Source organism: Rhamphochromis longiceps, linkage group LG9, assembly GCF_057381845.1.
Source record: "Rhamphochromis longiceps isolate RC_006_pf linkage group LG9, R_longiceps_female_GT1.1, whole genome shotgun sequence".
Lineage (NCBI taxonomy): Eukaryota > Metazoa > Chordata > Actinopteri > Cichliformes > Cichlidae > Rhamphochromis > Rhamphochromis longiceps.
Genome location: NC_140565.1, coordinates 27,975,742 through 27,999,336, shown reverse-complemented (window position 1 = coordinate 27,999,336; position 23,595 = coordinate 27,975,742). Strand labels below are relative to the sequence as shown.

The window sequence follows — 23,595 nt, the reverse complement described above, 5'->3', positions numbered from 1 at the left end:
AACCACATCTTACTGTCTGAGACAGGAGGCAAATACTGCACTGCAGCCTCAAGAATGTTTTCAGAAATCTGAGTTGCCTGTCATTGAGTTGGGCTGTATGACTCTCCTCTCTCCCTTCACTACAATATAGAGTGCAGCAGAAGTAGAGAGGAGAATTGAAAGGTAGGTTAAGAATTAAAGTGCAGGGCAGGAGGGAGGTAAAAGAGAAAAGCTAGTAGCAGAGAAAGCTTAAGATAGCCTTTTTGTGCAAGGTGTTCAATTACATTCAAGTGATCTGGGAGTTATATGCAGTCATGCGTATTGCCGATGTCAATATGCAAAGAAAAAAAACATAGTTAACAAGATTTTTGTTCATGCATAATGCTTCTTGCACCGGAGTCAATAGTGTATGCCAATTACTTGAGGGTGAAGTCATCGATGCTGCTTTGTCAATTTGTCATCTAATTATGCCTCCACAGCAAATTTTAAACAGAGGAGCTGTAATTAAGTATGTTGATTTGTTAGAATTTACAACTACTTGGCTTACAATTACCTTTTGGTTAACTTACATTCAAGTACAATGATTAGAAACTTTTCTTAATGCAACCTATTATCTGTTAAAACATGTGCCAAGCTAGCTAGTAAATATGGTTGATAACAGATCAGCAAATAACACTGTAATAGAAGTATATGGTTAGTAATGGGGAAAAAAATAACCCCACATCTTCATTCAAACTAAGTTTCCTTTGGTGTAGTCAGGTAAAATCTACATTTACATTTATATTGCCACCATATTAGCACTTTTCTTTCTACAATATAAACTGTTATAAAATATGGTGCCTTCTGTTAGTTCTGTTGAGGCTGGTGAGCAGGCAGTTATAAAAAAAACTGAAGAACTGCCTTAAAAGGGTGCCCATTATTAAACTGAACTTTTAAATCTGCTCTACTATTCTTTGTGATCACGCAGACTACTTACAGTATTAGAAAGTTGCTAATCAGTCTTCAAATGTGCTCTCCAAATGAAACAAGCTAAACACACAAAAGCAACAAGCACCTGCAACTAAACAGGTCATCTGTTCCTGCCGCCTGAAACCACCCAAGTAAGACTTCCCAAATGATTTTCTATTTTAAATCGACATTAGAAGGCAGTAGGAATGGCGGTGGCACAAAAACACCCAAGTTTCACTTCAAGACTTCAGTCTCTTCTGGGATCACTCTCATGCTGGCTGAAAAGGATTAAACATTTCTGTTGAAGAAAAATTTTAATCTTTTGAGTGAGCTGAGAAACAGCTGCAGGACTCTGTAGGGATCAGCTTTCAAAAAGGAGACCAATTCATAAGGGCCTGAATCATTTATGCATTTTTAAAGGTGCCATGGCAGTGAATCCTAAAATAAATTTTGGTAACTTAATCACAAAGACGTACTGGGGGAATGAGGGTTCCCTGAAATCTGATCTTCTCCAGGATGGCTGGCAGCCGCAGACCAAATATAGGCCCAGTGCTTCGGTCATAATTGGAAGCTTTATTGATTTCCGGGCCTGTCGTCACGCCTGAGGTGACCTTTTGTTTGAGAATAATTGCTCTATTAGAGGGTTTATTCAGGCACCTGCTGGGTATCTCAGACACTATTATTGTCCAATAAGAATCCCCAAGCAATAAAATAGTGACCCTGTCCTGATATGTTGGGTGGACGGAGAGATTCTGACTTTCTGCACTGCTGGGGCTTATCATCAAATGGGAATTACAGGGCTGGCTCGGTTCCTTTTCTGGGTTAACATGACTTGCAATATGGCTGGGAATCTTGATAAGGTTATACTGTATATTGCTTCAACTGCAAACCTTCAGTCCTTCCTTTTTGAGAAATGGCCATACTTATTCATTGCACTGCCTAGCAGAGAGTACCTCAGACATGGAAAATAACTGATTTTGCTGGAAAACATCGAGGCACCAGCAGGTTAGAAAGTATTGGCTGCAGTGCCATAAACACGGCATATTTTCTACATCAACTACAGACTGTTTCTTTATAACTTTGAATTTAAAAGCAGTGAGCACTTCCATTGCTTCTCTAGCAACTTCTAAAGTTCAGCGACATTAAAATGTAGCATCTGAAGATTCATGCCAAGTGTGATTTTCAGTGAGTCAACCAAGAGTTTGAAAGCTTTATCAGGGAGACTTTCTCAAGCTGTGGTTGAGCTTCGTGGTGGTTTTGCCGAAGCAGACTGGCCGCTTGACCTCAAAGTGGTCTAGAAGAACTCTAAAAGCAACAGAAAGTCAATAATTAAAAAATGAAGCCAAAGAATCATGTTTTTCTTAACATAGAAATTCATTATTTATACTATGTGGCATGGGTCAAAGGGGAAAAACAAAATAAAAAAAAGTTTTAAAAATGCAAGAATAAGATGTGTGACATGGTGACTGCACAAGTCTGCTTTTAAATAAAACATTAGTTGGCAGACCCAAAAAGTTTTACTGCATCACTACTTCAAAAATATTTAATACCAATTCAATCAGAATTTAAAACCTAGGTGTGAAAAGGGAAGAAAGCTTACACCAGCAGATGTGAGCTGGAATGGCATTTGAGTGGAACCTCTGAGCAAACATCAATAAGGCTTTCAAAATGCCAAATATCCTTTCAAATTACGTCACTTTTCCATGCGTAGGTATGGTGAAAAGTCAGCTGTATGTCTTTCATCCTATTGATCTTCGTTTCCTAAAGAGACTGAATTTTTCATATTTGATAATCGTGTTTAAATCAAACTTGGGACCTGGCTGTCACATACAGCTTTCTGGCTGTGCCAGCAGGGCCGAGGGAAACAGACTGATGAACATAAAGGTAAGTGTTTATCACCGTATCACCAAGTTTTTCCACAGTTGGTGTTGGGAAACTGTCATGCTCCATGTTGCTTCCGGCACCCTAACCGAATGATATCATTAAATCTTGGCATAAACAGTTATGACTCATGCTCTGCTGTTTGTTGTGTTGCCATCACTCTGGCTTGCTATTCTACAGGCAACAGCTAGAGAGGCATTTTTCATATGAATGACCACAACTGTCATGACTGTGTCCTGTGGCCACAGGAAAAAGTACAGCTTGTGGTCAAAAGTTTATAAATACACTCATAATGGGCATGGATGTCATGGTAATTTGGGCCATAGTAAACCATATATTATGTTTGAATTTATTTTGTATGTTCTCTAATCCGCACAGGGTCAAACGTATACATACACCCCCACTGATTTGTTTATACAGCCATGCGCAAGTTGTTGGAGTTCATTATGTTAGTTTCACTTGGGTTTTGTGTGTTTGAGTTATCAGTATTGTTGTCAACTTTGACTAGAGTTCTGTTATTTTGACCTCTTATGTGGGCCCAAGATTTTGGTTCTTTTTGCATGATTTAACCATTTATGTTTTGGGGTTAAATAAAAAATCCTTTTTTTGGACTTTAACCTGTGCCTGAGTTTCCTTCGCTGCTCGGTCCATCACATCCATGTGGGTCACTGTAGATACACACATCTGAATAACTTGGTCTCACATAGAGTTTTTGAACTGCAGTTGTTAAGAAATGACCCCAAGAGACTTTCCCCAACATAAATCTACACAATTCTCCTTCTTAGATCTTCACTGAATTCCTTGGACTTTCCAGTTGTCGTGCATATTGGTCAATCCAGTGAGTGTTGCCATACAATCCTTTTTAGGATGGCAAAGAAGAAGTACCAATTGTATTCAGTCATAATTGCTAAAGTGAAGTTAATAAATAGTTAATAAAAGACACTTATTAAACGATTTGAGTGTATGTACATATGTGAGTGTGGATGTAAACCTTTGACCCTGTGGATTAGAAAAACACCCAAGATAAATTCAAACTTGTGCACTCAATTCTTGTTTTTTAAAGTCATTAAAGACATGCTGTACAATTATTCCACCCTGGAAAAAGAACATTTCAAAGAAATCATTTAAAACCCCCAATTAACATGACATTTACAGTCATGATGAGTGTAAACTTCTGACCTCAACTGTAAGTCATTCTGACTGACTGTTCATAATATTAATTTTTTCAGCTAGATTAGCTAAGCACCTCAATTTTCTAGGAAAGTCCAAACTGGAGGCAGCTATTTCTTTTGTGGTCTCGATCACATTTGACCCCATGACACATTTTGAATGACAACCCCCTCATTTGCCTAACGAAGCAGTAAAGGAAACGAAATGGGAGTTTGGGGAAAATGGAAGGGGAAAAATAACACATACATAATTAAATAAATCATTTGCATCACCTCATTACCATCCTGCTTTGGTCAGAATAGAAATACTCACTCATACCGCAAGAAAAATGTTTTATGAAGCCCCTTTAAAAATTGCTGGCATGACCTCTTTGTGTGTCCAGTCATGTTGAAAGCTCCTGTTCAGTGGTTTCGATACACCCATGCTTCTCTAATGGACTGTGTGGACTGCCACAAAGCAGACATCAGCATAAAGGTTCTCGGTGTGATGAAATTGATTTTCAACGTGTTCTTTTGTTCCCCTTTGGCGAAAAACACATTTCATGTCATTTATTAAAACCAATTGTGACTGCACAAGAGCAAGGTCTTAATCCAAACCTAACAACATAAGAACACATGCTACCTCCACTACATCCAAATTAAAGGAGTTCCACCACTGTGTAGTAAGTTTCCCCTTAGTGTTTCAAAATATCTAATGTATAGTAAATCAATCATTTAACTAGTTCAATCTAAATTTGGCCTTAAAAAATTTTTACACTGAAATATAAATATATATATATATATATATATATATATATATATATATATATTAGGGGTGCAACGATACACAAAATTCACGGTTCGGTTCGGTTCGATACTTTGGTGTCACGGTTCGATATTTTTTCGATACAAAAAAAATGTTCATGCATTTTTAATTTGTCATTTATTAAAATTATAAATATATATTTTAACTCAAAAGTACAGTTTTTAAATTTAACCCTAACCCTTGTGCGCGTTTTTTATTTTGACAGCGAATGCGCACCTGCGGACCACTTATGTGCAGCCCTGGTTATATAGCTCGTCATATTGCAGCCACAGAAATTATTTTGTCCATGAAACCATAAAGCTGCACTTTCTTTTTGCCTTATAGTCTGATTTGTCATAACTTCTCCGTTTTGTGGTAAGCTTTTATTTGGCTGTCACTTCTTCACCCTGACCTGTCTTATTTGGCTCAGCAGAACTGAAATGCTTTTACACGCGCACTCACATAAGCTCAGCGATTCTCTGCGCGATCAACCTCTCACATGTTTAAGCTTGCTGCGGGAGATTTCACTTGTCATGTTTGCATAGTAAGCTAACGATTAATAAGACGATGTCAGAGGAATTGGTGCACAAATTATCATCACTCACAGATCAGTGCTGTCGCTCTCTATACACAGTTCGCACGATTGCAAAGTGAAAGCAAAAAAACAAGCGCAAATTCAAACGCGACTTCAATATGTCACATATTGACAGTGGCTCACCGATGCCAATGACATAATTACCCAGCTACATTTCTGAAAGAATGCAAAAGCATTGACATATATTTTTCCTACAATAGCCCGACGGGCAGGGAAGAGAAAGATTTTGGTAGCCCGACTGAAAAAATCGCTAGCTCCGGGACGTCAGGCTAGCGATATTGCAAGCCCTGTATCTGATTGAGGAATCACTCATCTTTGGAAAAGAGAGTTCATTACAGAGAAATGTCTCTTTCCAAAATAAAAGCTATACTATCCGCTTCTTCTGGGCTATATTCTCAACAGCATAAGGAGAATCATGTGCTAACAGCTGTCTAAATGACTCGGCTAAAGTTAGTAGCATGCTTGTTGTTTTTGTCTTTGCACTAGGATGATGTCGGTGTAAATGTGCAGTCATATTCGTTGTGTTCCCACTAGTGCTTTCAGGTTAATCTCGTTGAAATGACCTTAACGCCACAACACGGCAAATCTCCGTTAACGAGCTACTGCTGATCGCTCCGTGCATGGGGCTAGACGGCCAACACGTTAACGAGCTAACTGCGCTAACACACTAGTTCACACCAATGTAATTGAGCATTGCATGGCACATCCAACATACTGTTTTACTTTAGTCCATGACTCGCTTACCTTCAGGGTCATACGTCACATGAAAACCAAAATAATTCCAAACGCCAGATCTGAATGAGGGTCAATTTGCCTGTTGCAAGGAGAGCTTAACTTCTGTCTCGCTAGCTTGCCCTGTGCTCTTCCTTCTGACGATGCTGTCTGTGTGGAGCGCTCAGTGGATCTGCGCTCGACAGTGCAGCCTAGGCGGAGTAGTCGAACACAGATTCACTGAGCGCTCCACACAGACAGCATCGTCAGAAGGAAAATTGATAAAATAAATTACAAATGTTGTATTGTTCGATACATATGCGTACCGAACCAAAAGCACTGTATCGAACGGTTCAATATCGATACAAATATCGTTGCACCCCTAATATATATATATATATATATATATATATATATATATATATATATATATATATATAATTAATCAACTGGTTTAAACCAAACATAATCTGTAATACATAAGGGGATCAGGTAAAAGTGCACAGATCAGAGTGTAACACATTTACATGTTTAAAAAATCCTAAAAAATAAAAAGATCAAACCTAACCCAGGATATTTCTCAGTCACAGAGACCAAGAGACTGGTTGGTGACCCAAATTGCAACCTGGTTCCCTGACCACACAGTAGGTTTCTGGTTGCCAGGTGAAACATATTGCAAAGAGGGAGGAGCTCCGCAAACCTTAATGACTGCTTTAGTCACTAGCACACTGCCACAGTTCCCTGTAATTTGTTTCTGTCTCTGCAGACACTTAGAGCTGCTGTGTAACTGGAAAAGGTGTGGCACAAACTGTACATGGAGAATGACAACTTTGACAGTTATTGTTGTGCAAGATCGCTGCAAAAAACACATTTCAAAAGTTCCAACTTGTACTATGAAGTGTGCATAGTACAAGTCGGAACTATTCAAATGTTTGAAGATAATTTGGCATCTTCCATGGAAGACCATGTGTTAATAGACCTCTCTCCCTTGTTATTGATCTCTGGCTCTCTTCCACAGCATGTCTTTTGTCCTATTTTCCTTCTCCTTTCACCCCAACCAGAGTTTTTCTTCCTGTTAAAAGGGAGTTTTTCCCTTCCCACTGTTGCCAAAGTGCTTGCTCGTAGGGGGTCATATGATTGGATTTTTCTCTCTATGTATTATTGTAGCATCTACCTTACAAATATAAAGCACCTTGAGGTGACTGCTATTGTGATTTGATGCTGTATGAATAAAATTGAACTGAACTGAACTTAAGCCTCCCACATAAGCCTTCAGCAACAACTTGCAACTTGTTGGGGAATAAACACATTGCAATATTGACCAGGGCTTTAAGTTGCTCTTAAGGTTGAAGTGAAGACAAACCTCTATTGCCATGTCTAATGTCCAGTGGAGGGAAGGTTCCCTTTTTATACAAAATATATAGTTTGAAATTACCCCACTTCTGACTCCATTTATTGGATGTTTCTGAACAATTTTATGGTCCCAGTCACTAGTTGTAAGTGTTCTTTGAAACACCATACTTGTAAATTATGGTTGCATTTATAGATGAGACAAGATAAAGATAAGATCATAAGCAGGCTTTAAGGTGTGGCTACTAGAGATGGCACGATACCACTTTTTTATGTCCGATACCGATATCATAAATTTGGATATCTGCCGATACCGATATGAATCCGATATAGTGTTTTTTAATCAACAAAACTGTTTTTTAAAATATCTTGCTGCATTTTGCAAGTCTGCAAGTTCATACTCAAGTTTAAAACAACAACTACACTAAAGCTATTCTGTTATACCTGTATACAAAAAAAATATTTCATAGTTCAGCAATACTGATCAATCTAATAAACCTAAACCTACACCATCCTCCCTATTCTGGTATTTTAAAGAGTACTTAGCGTAAATATTAAGCAACCTAACTAATAGGGTTCCAACTCCCAGCAACAACAAAAATAAATAAATAAAAAATAGGGAACCACCCCTCACGCTCCACCTCATGATGCTTAATCGACGTAATCAACCTTAATTTGATAAAGTGTGAAAAAAATGCACAGAAATCAATTATTTTTCAAGAAATATTAAATAGATTCAACATCTTTCTTCAACAAAATTGCAGACTGCACAGATGGTACCTTCCCAAAGGAAAAAGTACTATAGCTTACTAGGGTATATATATTAGACTTAATAGTCACTATATACAGTAATTGACTTCTATTCATTTTACATAAAATTAAAACTTTGGGTGTCAGATAATTATTTATTAAAAGCTCGACATTTTAAATGAGAATAAGAAAGAAAAGTATGTCTTTGTGCCCCCTTTTCCCTGTTCATGCCCTATCGGCCCCCCTGGCTAAACTTTGCTAGATCCGCCCCTGCACAGTTACAGCCGTAAGCTACTTAGAAAAAGATCCTCGAGTAGAAAGTAATATTAAATACATTCTAACAACAGCTGATCAAGCTTAAACGTGCTGCTGTTGTTCAGCCGCTGGTTTCCTCTTTCTGGTGCAAAGTGGGCCAAAAGCAAACTAGAGACACGGACTCGCGACAGAAAAGCCGATCAGCTGATCGTTAAGCAGTTTCATGATTGAAGTAGCAGCAGGAGAGGCAGTCGCTCCATATATCGTTTGTTAAGCTTAAGGCAGGAATGCTTTACAAACATTCAGAGATGGACTTACACACTTGCTTTACTTCTCTCGGGGATAACTTTGTCGGAGATGAAATGCCGGGTTGCTAGCGAAGCTCCACATGCTATCCAGACCACCGACAGGTCCCGCATGCCACAGCCGCTCTATCACGTGATGCATACTGCTCCGACTGCTAACGTTCTGAGGTGAGTTACGGCGTGTTGCAAGTTTTGTGAGGTGCTTTCGTGATATTTAATGGATCGGATTACATTTTTTATTCTTCTCCGATATCCGATCCAGTAATTTAGGTCAGTATCGGACCGATACGTAATATCGGATCGGTCCATCTCTAGTGGCTACCCCTATGATTGACAGGTCTCCTTATGATTGCTTTGGTCACTAACATTTTGCCACAGTAGCCCATAGCTTACATGGAAGACAGCAACTTGTCCACAAACACAAACACTCTAACTAATTGTCAAGTGCAGTGAAGCTGTGAAAGCTTTATTTAGACACATCCCACATTCTGAACCTCAGCTGATGCAACTTACTATTCAAAGTCTCTGGGCCTGTGTGACTCAGGCACTAAGGGGAAAAGACTCCACACAAGTTTTGAAATCTACTAACTAGTAATCTTTTTCAATTTTGGTTTGCTGTGTTTGAAGTTGACTCCCTTGTGTTTTATGTACATTGTTTGCCTGCTAATGATTGATGTTCTTTTTCCAATTTAAGTTGTTAAAGATAACCCTCTGTTTCAAAACTTTCACATCATAATTATCTACTGAAGGCGATAACAAGTAAAAGGTATTACATTTGGCACCCTAAAGTCTGAAAGGCCAGAAAACTTCAAAAAGAAAGTGTTCTCTACTCATAGTGCAATCTGATAAGTATAACAAGAACTGTTAATTTTGATATCTTACTGTCCTGAAGCAAATTCAAGGGTCAGTGACAGCTGATATAAAATTGGTGATAAAAACTCACTGGGGAGCTTTTTAAGCTTCATACAGACCCAGAGAATACCCAGGAGTGTAGTTTTTTTTCTCCTCTAAAAAGATAACAACTGACTGAGTGTGGGAGAACCTGTATTTCACTGATATAAGCAGGGATAGATGTTATAATTCAGAGGCAATTGACAGCACCCTGAGGATCACTGAAATGAGATAATAAACTCCACAGTGAAAACCCTGTGTGGAACTATGTGGACTTCTAATCTCGAAAATGGTAAAGACGGAAGATTCAATCAGACTGTGTAAGTGCCACAAAGTATTTTAGTATCTCTTCTTGGCCATATAAAGCAGATGAACGATGAATCGTGCCAGGTGCGAATAAGTAGGTAGGCCACTAAAACATTTCAGTAACAAACAAGCAAAATGTAGCAACAAAAAAATTCTCATCTGCATACACGTTCCACCAAACTATAAGCTGAATTCACAGGGATTGAAAAGCCTATGAAAACACCGACTTTCTGTGGTAATTAGCACCCTGTGTGCAATGCCAATTCAAGCCAAGTGCCGCTGTAGCACATTTTCATATCAGGAGAACAATAGCCAAATCAAAAGCGCCAATCACGCGTCCTGTCGTGTTTGATGTTCGAACAAAGTTGGGTGCTCATTTGCAGTAACACTGAAATCAGGGCTGCATGCTCATTTGCCAGAATGAGATGCACATTAGCCGAGCTTTTGTTTAACTAGCGACGAAAACTAAATCAAAGGAATAGCATAAAACAAGACAGCAATGCAATTAATGACCAATATTAATTTGCCCTACTCACTTTGTCTGTTTTTATCTCTCTGTGTGTGTTTTCTTTGTGCAAAGCTGCATATTGAGCAACCGAATCTCCATAGAAACCAGGCTGCTGCTGGGCATTTGGAGCGTGCCCAGAAAATGTCATGATGAAAGTCAGCAATTCAGCAATGGGCACTAAACGCCACTGAGGAGACATGTAATGGCTGCCAATATTTTGAGCATGGGAAAACAGCAGGGGGTTGACACTGTCGCCTCTGACCACCTCCCTTCTACTCAGACTTATGTTTTTATAGCTGGCAGAAGCAAGACTGGGATGCATGCCAACCGATAGACAGTCCAGGATGGAGCTGACAACAGGACTGTCAGACAGATGACACAGGCGCATGCTTCTCAAGTAGAGAAAGATGATATTGTATCGGGCCGCCTACTTTCACGCTCCCACCGCTATAATGTGATGAGCTGTCACATTAAAATCCTCAAGTTGGTCAATTTGGAGCGCTGTGAGTATTCCCCTACGGCAAGAATTATTGCACTCATAACAATAACGCTAAAGGTTTGAGACGATAAATGTCAGCAGGAACACTGGTTGGAAGGCTGGCCCGGGCTTTGAAAAGAAAGCCCATTCTTAAAAGGTCTGTGACTGGCTGAGCACCCAGATGCCAAATTATGGGTCTTCAGGCCCCTGCAGGCTACTGAGTGGGCTCTGTGTGCTGCCTCATCAGGCAATTTGCAGGGAAGTGGGGAGAAATTTGTTATTCATTAGTGTCTAAGTGAGGATTTTTTTTTTAACAAACTATACCATGACATTAAGTGTAAACTCAGAAACTAGAGCCTAAATAAGACAAGCCTTCCGACTTGATAAGCTCACCTCATCTCTGTGTACCATTTTGAGGTGTCACACACACACTACAGTGGCATAAACAACCCCTGGCAGCATGTCCAGTGAAGCTGGAGCACGAGCGTCTCCTAATTCGCATCTGAGCCTACAGGCAATTACCTGCTTATCATTCGTGACTAGCACTCTCTCTTCTGAATGTTTGTCACAGGCGTGGAGGTGGCGCCGAGATGACAGCGGGGACCCGAGGGGGGCCGACGGTGAACCTGGAAACGCTCAACGTTTCAATTAGAGGCTCGGCGGAACACGGTGGCTCCTGATCGCCTTCCTGCTCTGCAGCTCTAGGCCCCTAATTACAGCAGGTCGATAAGCCCAGGAAACACAGCTCCAATGGACTGAGGCAAGGCACAGATAAACACAAACGAAGACGAGAATACAAAGACATATCAACTTGCCCACTGAAACACACATGCTTTATATGGTACAGACACACAAGGCACGTGGAGATAAACTGCTGATTAATCTGACTTCATGGTGCATACAAAATGCACACACAATCACTGGCTGCACGTCCGTGCACATATTTTCTTTCATTTTGATCTAAATTATTCTGGTTTAAGCTTTTGGGTCGAGGTCTTTTCTCCAAATCTGATTTAATACTGTCGGGTTTTACATGCACGGATGAACAGCACAAAAGCGATGAGTATTTCCTGCATTCACCTTCCTCGGTATCTATCTCGTTTCTACACATCTTCATCAGCTCCCTAAAGGCGTGCACATATCGTGTTCAGCACAATAGCTGTTATTGTGTTACTCTAAAACCGATGGTGTTAAAAATAAACTCGCCATAGATGAACAGCTGCCTTTTTTTTAAGTTGCTTCAACACAGCAGACATGTTCAGAAAGAGCACACAGCAGAGGAAAGCAAAAGCTTAAACAGTGAAAGTGGTAGAATTTTTCTTATGAGCAGAAGGTTTATTTCACTGCTCTGACAACCAATGAAATTTCCTCTAGTTTGACATGGTTTAGGTATGTCACCAGAACTGATACTTTATATACCTTTCAATGTGAAAATTATAAAAACGTGATATTATTTAGGTGTTTTTTGTCATACTGTAGGTACTGTAGGCAGTGGATGTACTATGGATGCAATTTTTCCAGACATACAGCACACCTCTACCAGGTCTAGTCTATCCTAGTGCATGCTGAAGAAGAAGTACTGCCACAAGCACAGGAAAAACTAAATCTGGAAGACAACTAAATGTTGTAATAGCTCTGCCACAAGGCATTCGCGAAAGTCGCAAATTTCAGTATGCAAACTAGGTTCTCGTACTTCCTTTTTTATATAGAACGCCTAAAACACTAGCATGTAGATCTATTTAAAGAATGCAAGCTGAATGAGTTTAAGCTCAGCATCCCAAGTATTTGCCTTCTTATGGAACCATTTTGTTTTTGACAGCAGGCAATGCCACTGTAAAACTAAACCACTGCTCAAAGTTTGCAATAGCTAACATTATATAAATCCTTAAACTAACACAATACCTCATAGTAATGTTAGTAGACTAATCAGCAACCATCTTAACATTTCATTATTCTGTGTTCTGTTGACGTATTGTTAAGATTTTAAATAAAAAGTAGAGCGGGACTGATATATTGGATGGTAAATTCTTGCAGCTACATCAGGATTGGCATTCGTAGTGGCTGATAAAGAAAATTAAAAAAAATAAAGAAGCGATGGGAGAAACACTCTTCAATTATGTTATGAACGTTGACGTTGCCCCTACAAAGATCATCAGCTGATCCAAGCAAAATCAGAGTAATCTAAGACATGTCATAACAATAAAATAGGATATTTTTTTTTAACTGTGCTTTCATGCTATCTTAGTAAAGATTAAAAAATAACTACACATACAAAATTTTAGGGAAATCTGTTTATATTCCATGTGTCTGAAAGAAAATAAATAATGGCTAACATCAGATTTTTAAGTCGCCAAACTTCAGTGTGAGTCATGGTCTTAAAAATGCGACACTAGTCTTCTACCACCAAAGCAGTGATTTACAACTGCTTTTGAATTAACAAGTTCAAGTTTACGTACATCATATAATCATTTTGCTTTGGTATCAAGAATTGTGAAATTCTACTTGTATTGGGTCCCACAACTACATTTTTTATTTTTATTTTTTTCCTTTTCCCCCCCTGCTGATTAAGGTGTTTTACATTTCACATTTTTATTCCCGTTGGGCTTTTAAAAATGACTAACCAGAAGATTAGGCTCCATGTAGGCCATTAAATCTGAAAAGTTCTAATTCAAAACGCGATTGCAGTTCATTTATAAAACATACATTAGATTAGATATAATAATATTCTAAATACCTTTACCTTATTTATATCAATTTGAAAGAGGGCGAGGAGAAAAAGGCATGACTTAGACTTCTGGGCCAGTTGGTTCATTTATGGAAATATGACCGCTCAGGTTCATAGAGGAAAAAGCGGAACATTGTTTAATAGCATCTCGATGCATATTCTGTGCTGACTCGCGTAGCTTAGAGACACAATTAGAATGCAACAAAGGAGCAAAAATTTTTTTTCCCCAACACCTGACAGAAAGAATTGCTGAACTTTTCCTAAATGAGGCAGTTTTACACACTATTTGGAAACTCCTCCTGAGGTGTTTTCATAAAGCCACACACACACGCGATGTCTACACTGACTGTTAGTGAGATGGAGGATTGTCATGACATTTAGTTTGACCGTTGCTCCAAACACTGAATATTTATTGCTGTATTAAAGCCCCCCTCCCATCCCCCACTCCCATGCTTTATAAGCCATTTCGGCAAAGAACATTTAAATCATGACAACAATCGTGATGAATTGCCATGCTAGCTGCCTGGCAATCTCGCCTCTAATCTCCACTTCAGACCCCAACATTACGGCTCAATTGGTCATAATTGCCCTTTAGATGAACTATGGCACAAACATTAGGGACATCCAATTCTCCTCTAAATCCATCTTCCATTCCCTCTTATCAGTCAAGGGCAGTCAGTAAACAGGAGGAACTGGCCTATCATCTATTAGCATTCCAAAACTGAATAATCTTGTCACTCTTACTTTTCCCGAATCTATTTCAGCTATTCTGCTTATCTCTCTTATTAAAAAGTGGCTACCCTAAAAAGATTCAACAAAGTGAGAAGAAAGAAAAAAGGGGAAAAAGTGTATGTGATAAAACTGACTGCTCTGACAGCATGTTTGCTAGTTGGTTTATCACAACAGGAGAAATCTATGTGGAAGTGAGCAAAGTTCCACGCCAAGTTTGCAGTTGTGTGGTTTTAAAAGAAGTTTGTGCATTTCCCAAATGAAATGTACTCTAGTATGCTAGTTGGAAGCAAAGTCACTCAAAGCTGGAAAGTCCATCATACAGAAAATGTAGACTGAGGACTTCAGAAGAACCTCATAAATATCTGTTTAAATAGCCTGCCAGAAGGTGGATAAAAGTTTTCCTATACAGAACTTCTCACTGTATCACACTGAGGAAGCAAGGTGGTGGTCAGATCTTTTCCCTGAAGCTTGGTAACTCCATCTGTCCAACTACTGAGGCACCACACACCGAAGTGCTCCAAAGCCAGCTGGGACTAAGCTCTCCAGCATGTGCTGGGTCTGCCCTAAGGCCTCTTCCTGATATGACATGCACAAATACCTCACCTAGGAGATGCCCAGAAGGCATCCTAGTTAGATGCCTGAACCAACTCAACCAGCCCCTTTCAACGTGGAGGGGCGCATCTCTTCTGAGCCCCTCCTGAATGACCAAGCTCCTCTATTACCCCTCGAAAGAAGATCATTTCCAATGTTTATATCCACAGTCTCAATCTTTTTGTCACTACCCAGAGCTCCTGGCCCATAGTTGAGGGTATGAGTTACATGGAAATAGACATTAAACTGAAAACAACCTGTCTGTCAGTCTCACAGTCTGCTCTCCAACATACATGGGATGAGCCTCGTAACTACTTTCAGAAAATAACCCAAGACTGTAGCTAACATATCACCAGTTAGTCACATAGTTCCACTGATCTTCTCTTCTATTTTCTCTGTAGCAAGCCGATTAGCTCAGCCACTTGTGGGAAAACACATTCTCTGTGGTTGCCTCTGTGTTGTAATTAGATGACAAAGACATATCAGCAGGATTAGGTGACTCCCATGGCAGAGAAACAGAAGGATGCCACAGAAATAATCTAGAGGTCTGTTCAATTTCCTATTAATCCCAGTGTACAGGCGTTGGCTGCAAATCAGCTGGGGCATAGCAGCTTCATATCTTGCCAGGGGGTACTTGTGAGATAGTCTTCAAATAACCAGAATAAATGGGGCCTAATGGCTAAAATAGCCGTTTACACTTGGTTTAAACAAAACAAAAAAAACTGTCCACACTATCCTTTTAGTTTTCACAAACACAGTATTGATAATGCATCTGAGCTGAAATAAAAACAATGCTTCTGACAGGGAACATGACTTTACCCAAAAAACATGCATTCTGTTAATGCATGTTGACTGTCTGGTTAAGGATTTACAACAGGATACGCTCCCTTGATGATTTACTAGACATTAGCAGCTGTTGCAAAGGTTGAAAGTCACTGATATGATGTGGCTGCTTCTAGAAATTCTTTACTTTTTTGCCTAAAAAAGCATGGCAGATCCCTTAACTTGTTGCCCATAATACTTACTGAAAGTCTTTAAAAAATGTAATTAAAAGTAAGTAAATTGCATTTATTGTCTCAATGCCTTCTATCAAAAATGTGATGAAAATTGCAACCTCACGAAACCCCCATATGAATCGAGAAGCCAGCGTAAATACATGAGAAATGTAATAAAAGCTTTTGAAAATGTGAATAAGCCATAAAGTGTTGTGCCTGCATTGCTTTAGCTAGTGATCACTGTAGGGCTGTCAGTGATGGTAAAAGTGTGCTCATCTGTGGAAAGCTGTAATGTTAAAAAATCTTCCAGCTAAAGAGTGAGCTGCAACACATCAGAATGATGGAGTTTATTGTTAGCACACGATCCACTCATCATTCAAGTGATGATGCAAGTGATAGTCTTTTTTTCCCAAAATCCTGCTAAATAAAAACATGAATTAACTGTGGCCCAAAAATCAAGGTATAATGGATTTGGAGAATGGTTACACCGGTAACATAGAGTCTGTTTTTTTGAAAGACATACTATTGAGATTTAGCTCAGTCTCATAACCACCTGGAAACTTTTTAAAAGTATTTTCATCTCCATAATAGAAGCTTGCATAAAATTTGACTGAAAAACAAAAACAAAACAGAGCTAATAAGCTACATTAGCATTCTCCATCCAATCCCCACTGAGCCTCACTGCAAGCTCCCAAGCAAGCTAATCCACTGATAACCGCATTGAAATTAATTTATTTTGCCGTGTAATTGTGCTGTTTTAAACACGTGTCAGGGTCTACATTCACTGTAAGCTAATCTGGCACATTTTAGTCACGCTGACAAATGAATACTTAACCTGTGACAGTTGTTAGAAAGTAGAAAATCGACATAATACACATTACATTGACAATGAAATCACATTCTGCAGGAAAGTTCATGCAAAAGCACAAATGTCAATACAGGTGCAGTGCAGATGATCCCACTCTTGTGTCTTGTGTGTAAGTTGCTACTTTAATCAACATCTGTTTGAGCACTTGTCATGCGTGCTCTTCATCGGCAGGCTACCGAGGCACCACACCAAGGTGAATGAAACAAAACACGGGCTGATTAAAGCCACGCTTATCTTTGCAATACAACAGGAAGCATGCTAAAATGAAATATCACCCATTTCACAATTTTTGAACCTTTCACCATCGTAAAAAGAGCGTGTTCCCTTCTGACTTCTTCACATCAATATTTCGGTTTGACTTTCAAGTGAGCATCTTCAGGTTTTATGTTTGAATTTATCAGCTCGTGGCAGACAGGCTCCATTTCAAGTGAACAACAGCTTATCAATATTTGAGAACAGTAACCCTTCAGAAACCTCACTTAAGATCGACATGACGCTGAATACTATCATGATACTAAGTAAGCAGCCTCTCTTAGAAAAAAGACATGCTATCGGAAGGCCAGTCCTTTGTATAACTAATTCAGAACACCAAATTCTTGCTGTGAGAGAGAGAGTAAGTAAGTAAGATCATAGCCCTTGCATCCTACCCATGCTATGGCTTGATTCTTTCTTTGGCCCTTAGATGTCGATCCTCTTCAACACCCACAGCCTGCTCCACTCAGCTGTTGCTCAAGCTGCCGCAATGGCATGATCTGAGTTTTTGGCATTGAATCCCCTACCCCCCACCACCAAAAAAACCCCAAAAAACCCTTTTCTGTTCTGCTAGTACGAGACTGCACAAATTCAGGTCTAAGAGGGAAGGCTTTGCTTTTCAGCTCGTCTCTCACCACATCTAAGTCTCTCTCTTTAGACTGTGTTACCTACTATGGTTTCCAAAGAGTGTGGGGGGGGGGGGGAAAGGCCTGATTATTAGGATGAAGGGTGGAAGTGAATCTGCAGAAGTCTCACCCATTAAAAGCTGGGTGCTGTGATCTCTGCTTTAAAGCCGCACTGAGCTTCGAATGGCTGCGAGAAAAATAACTGAAATCTGTATAATGCAACCGTTCACAGTGCAGGCGTGTTTACCAAGCCAGCAGGGTTTGTTTTTCCCTTTAAACACAACTATCTTGCTCCTGTTGTCCATATCATGCAGCAGATATTAATTTCAACAACTGCCGTGCGTCAAACCTGCAGGTTCCCCAATCACAGCACTCTGGTTCATTACCTAGACAGCGATGAAACACCAAAGGTATGTGTATTTTGACAACAGCTTTCAATTAATCCAGTGTCTCATCTCTGCAAATGCATTGCCTCCCCTGCCTCATCTCGACCTCTTACACCTTCAGAACCTCTACCTTGTTTCAGTAATGAGGGTTAGCGATGTGACTCTGTGCTGCTGCAGCTAGGTGATTACTGAAGAGCTGCTGCTGTTATCTCTAGTGAGCTGCCCTCTATCTCCATCCTCTGTCCCTGGACCACAAGCCCTGCTAGCAGACCATCAATCAGCGGATCACTGCAGGAGCACATGTAATCACAGTGGCCGTGTCTCCTGATGTAAAGTGTTTCCAAAAACACACGTCTTTGTTAGACTGGAGGTTTAAAAAATAATATGCTTGAGGCCATTGTTTGATTACCCTATTCAAGTCTCAGGAAAGTCCACGGAAAGTCACAAACTGCCATCTGCTGATGTTTGAGAATGACCAGGTCTTTCTGGTAATTATCACAAAGATCGCTGGGACTAGAATGCCCCCCCAGGTCTCAGCTGATCTTGTGAGCAGAAGGACCGTCTATCTGAAAGAGCCAGCTGATAAGTAAAAAAAACACTTTTGATTTGGGGGGGAAAAAAACAAACAAAAAAATAGAACTTGATTATTTGATAAGCCAGAAGATGTATCAACTGAATCGTTTATTAAGCAAAAACATCCATTCCAAGTTTTTGAATGATGAGCTGTTTCTCAGCTCTTTGTTGTACTGCTGAAAATGAAACGGCTTTGTATTCAGCGTTGTTGTTCAGACCAAACTAATATTCTGAGGTTGTCACCTTGGGAGCTTGAAACTTGTGAGACGGGGCTTTTGCCATTTTCTGGAAACTCAACTCATTGATTTGTTGGGGAGGAAAAATAATTATGAAAATAAGTGTTGCAGCTCTATTTCATCCTTTCAAAATACACATCTAATTAGAGCCTGAGGGGATGTCTTTACATTTCTTCTTTGTCTTACCAACACTCCTGAACAACCTAACATATCTAAATTGCCATGGCACAAGACAGGAGAAAAGAAAAACCCTCACGGTTTCTCCAGAAGCATTTTCCATTGATTTGCACAGTTAATTTCAGGACAGTCTAATCTACTCCTTGGTGATGTTGATGTTTGTGCCTGCACAGTCTGTAATGCACGTGCACAGTGCGCAGGGTGCTACTTGGGGACCTTTGACTGCCTCCAAGGGTGTGAGCGACAGTCTGCTGCTAAATCACAGCATGGGGGAGATTGTCTGCTTGGCAGGATAAAACCAAGTGTCCTTCTCACCTTTTCTGTCATTATTAGACAGGTGCGGCACACAGGTGGAGGACAACAGTGACAGATGCCATCTAATGTTAAAGTTTAAGTTGACAGACTGGCTGGAGGGGATGAGATGTGATATATAGGGATTCACCTAAAACAGTCTTGAATGTGGCTGTATGCAGTATAATGAACACAGAACAACAGGATTAGAGGATCTGGATGTCCAGATATCCAAACTAACATCTGTCAGAGCATATTTGTAATGGCACCACGGAATTTATGAGTTTCTTAATTTTATTTTGCTACAATTCCAAAAACTTTCAAAAATATTAAACGTTTGTAGGTAAGAAGCAATTCATTTGCATCATTATTCAAATTCAAGGGCTCTGTGCTGTAGGTGGAGGCACATTATTTGTTAACCTTGACATTAACATAGCACGATAAAAAGGGGGGCTCTTTGTTATCGCAACACGAAACATTCGTGCTTAAAATGATTTTCCCCGAAGTGTCCGCCGGCTGTGGTACCTCAGTGGAGGCGGGTCAGCAGATGCTCCATCATTACTGAGTGATGGAGGTAGCGAATAAAAACAGAACAGAGCCACCCTGCACCACCACATCAAAAAAATGCAACAGTGTTCTCAGCCTGCAGACTGAAGAGAGCACAAAAAACGAGCACGTCTGGGGAAAAAAGATCAGAAGATGAGTGAAGATGACGTGATGATATAAAGTGATATAATCATTAGTCGCACTTTTGCAGGCCTTCCAACGCGATTCAAGTTGGGTTAATTGGGCTCATTTGCGTGCTCTGCTGCTGCAAGGTGAAGCGCACTGGACGCAATGGACAACACAAGCTGCTCCTTGTCTCCCGTGCGTAAAGTCACACAATAATTACCGCTGAATAATAAAGACGATTACAACGGAGGCTGTAAAATAAATCTACCGGCGGTGATGATCTGACAGCACCGGCTAGCCTTTCACTTCCACGAATGACTCCCTGTCCAACTGCTTTAAACGAGCTCAGAGTACCAAATTATACACGTTTCTGCCCTCCGCACACCATTCCAGTCTGTGAAAAAAGTCGCTGCAGCGTGTCATGCAAATAAACCCCGTGTTGGCCAAGCAAAGCGGAGGGGCAGCACAGGTTAACGGTGTAATTAATATGCGAGGAGGTGACAGGAAAGCTCATCCGTACCTGATCTTGCTGTTGAGTCGCTTTCGACGGTGCATTGCCTTCCTTTGCTGTGGTCATGATTCCCTAAAGCTGGGAGAAACTGTTGTTTCCCCGGCAGGAGCAAGGGAAAAATGCAAATACTGAAAGACACACACAGAGAGACGCACACACACACCGGTGCAGAACCAGTAAGTCAAAAAAAGAAGAAAACGGAAAACGGTCTTTTTCCGGCGCCCACAAGCTTCGTGTGCAGTGACCAAGGTGTGAGATAACAAGTGGTATAAGGACGCGCTGCTCGGGAAGGGAAACGGCAAAGAAAAAAAAAAGATTTTCAGTGGAAGCCAAAGAGGAGAGGAGGAGGAGGAGGTAGCAGAGAGAGAGAGGGAGAGGGAGAGAGAGAGTCACGCATCTCTTCTTTAAACGCTCCGTGCGGGACTCTGCGTGCGCGCAAAACGCTTGACTTGCAAGTGATGCAGACTGAGTGGATTGCAATTAAAGATGCACGTTGAAATCACGCGGCTCAAACTTTAATTCAGAACTCGCGAGGAATACAAGTTCATAAAATATTCGTTTAGATTCACGAGGACAGTAAAACGCTCCTATTTTAAACACGAACAGTCATTATCATAAAGTCTCATCGCCTTATTTATATTCCTTTATTGCAAAAATAAAGCCAGCTCGCCATCTCATTAAGTCCATTCCCACATTCGTTTATTTTTCAGAGGCAGTGCTGCGGTAAAGCTGCCGGGTAAACTCTGCGATGGGAAATTAGTCTTTGATTTTCTTCAGTATGCCTGCAGCATTTTCATACAACAATTTTTGCACTGCATAAGTTTCTTGTTGTAATTATGAAAAAAAGGAAATTCAATGCCTTGCTGCACTGATGCATTAGTAATGGCACTGAAACACTAAGTAGCCTGGATGTAATGTAACAGTATTAAATGTTATTCGGGAGCAGCAGCAGTAATAAAATAATCACATTCAGCAGTGAGAATGTTTGAAATTATGCTCAAGACATGAGTGGCTGTAAAAAGTTATGACCCAGAGGATGGAGAAGCCTGCAATAAAGTGGGACTTGTTAGTGCTTGGGCAAAAACTGCATTTAAAACAGTTCTGCCAGTCTGAGAGGTAAACTGAATCTTTAAGACTGAAGCAGGAGCAGGAAAAAAAGTTTACACTGCAGTAAAACAGAAAGGAACCAATTTTGCTGTCTGCATTTCATGATAAGAACTAAGAATTTTTTCATGGGCTTGTTCAGTTAATTACATCTCAAAGAAATCATGTACAATCTCTGTTAAACACCGTCAGGAAATGACTTACTTTGATTTGCTCCTAGATGTACTTAATGTTAATTAATACCTTAGTCTCCAGTTTGACTCTTTATATTGCAGGTTTGCAACCAAGTGTGCTGCACTGTTAATTAAAATCAGGTGGCAACTGGGTGAAGTCAATTACCTTTGAAATCCCAAATGAAAATCTGCAGTGTTGCTTTTTGTGACCAGCAGAGCACAAGACACTGAAAAAAGCCCCGTTGTTCTAAAAGAGATAGCCTCAAAATAAAAAAGAAAGAAAGAAAACCTTTAAAATATCCCTGCATGTGATATCATTGCATTGTTTTCTGCAAAATTGCTGTTTTCTATTTTCAGTCATGCTGACTTATGTTATCTTTACATTGACAAATAACAACTTGAGCATTCCCCAAAGAAATGGGTTTCTCTCTGTGAACCGATCTAAAAGAGAGGGAATAATATAGGAAGTATTTCACCTGGTGTTGAATTCATAATTCGATTCAATCACAAAAAATGTGAGGTCTATATGTCAATGGTAGGTTGGTTTCGAGAGTTGATGAAATATTTTATCCTCTTGGAACACGTTATTTACTACCTGGTGGAGTAACCATTGGTAGCAAGCACAGCTGTTAGACATTTCTTGCTTTTTGCAAAGTGTCCAAAGCTACCGCCGTGATTAACATTCTGAGGTCTAAGTCTTCACTGGTGAAAACCCTAACTCTAACCCAATCTGAATATGCATTTTTGGTTTGTGAACACAATTTCCCCCCAAAAGTCAGTTTGGACTTTCTCTAAAATATAGGGCTAGGCTTACCACCTGTGATGGGTTAGTCCTCGGATAGTTCAGAGACTGGTTAAGCAACTCCATGTCCTTAATGTGCTTCATATTGAGGATTCGTTTCTCTACAAAAATAGCAAATGGACAGATGCTAAACAGCTCAATTTTGGTCTCATCAAAAACATCACAGTCCTCAATATAAATCTATGATCAACAAGGTGCTTGAAACATTCATCAGAGATTTTGGTCCATACTGTCTGTGTGTGTGTACAATGAACTCACTGCTATGTTCAAGAAACCAGTTTAGAGATGATTTGAGCTTTGCGATATGGGATCATCCAACATCAGAAGATGGCTACATGACGAGCAACAATACGCAGGAAGGCAGGTGTCATGTTTAAATAATGGTCATGAGCCAAAAAATAAATATCCCCCACATCTTTACACCACCACCAGCCTGAGCCATTGATACAAGGCAGGATGTTCTTTATGACAAATTTACAACCTACCATCCAAATGTAGCAGCTAAAATGAAGACTCGTGATACCAGGTAATCTTTTTCCAATCTTCTATTGTCCAATTTTTTTGCAAACCTGCACAAAATGTCTCAGCTTCCTGTTCTTAAATGACAAGAGTGATAATCAGTGTGTTCTTCTACTGCTATAACCCATTTGCTCCAAGGTTTCTTGTGTTCAGAGATGCCTTTCTGCACACTTTGGTTGCAACGAATTTTTGCTCAGAGCAGTCTGGTCATTTTCCGATGACCTCTGGCATCAATAAGGCACTTTTACTGAGAGATCTCTGTAAACCCTAGAGATGGTTTTGTGAGAAAATCCCAGTAGATCCGCAGTTTTTGAAGGGTGATGTTTCCCACTCTGTTGCATCACCTTTTCTTTAAAAAGCAATCTCAAAGTGTTTGTTAACAGAGGAGATCATTTGCTATGCTTTGCAAAGCCAACAAGCTATTCTTGCTTCATATAGGATTTTAGCTGTTC

At 40.0% G+C, this 23,595-nt stretch overlaps 1 protein-coding gene across 2 annotated transcripts in view; it reads right to left on the bottom strand.

Moving 5' to 3' along the window:
• dpp6a (dipeptidyl-peptidase 6a) overlaps positions 1–23,595 on the bottom strand; it is a 228,636-nt gene that overhangs the window by 98,230 nt on the left and 106,811 nt on the right. The window contains exon 1 of one of the 2 annotated variants that reach the window (XM_085419145.1): positions 20,555–20,827. The exons of the other annotated variant lie outside the window; for it this stretch is intronic. Coding sequence (XP_085275271.1) covers positions 20,555–20,611 — 57 coding nt within the window. The 5' untranslated portion in view covers positions 20,612–20,827. Of the gene's footprint in view, positions 1–20,554; positions 20,828–23,595 lie in introns of those variants that run through there. 2 annotated transcript variants of the gene reach the window in all.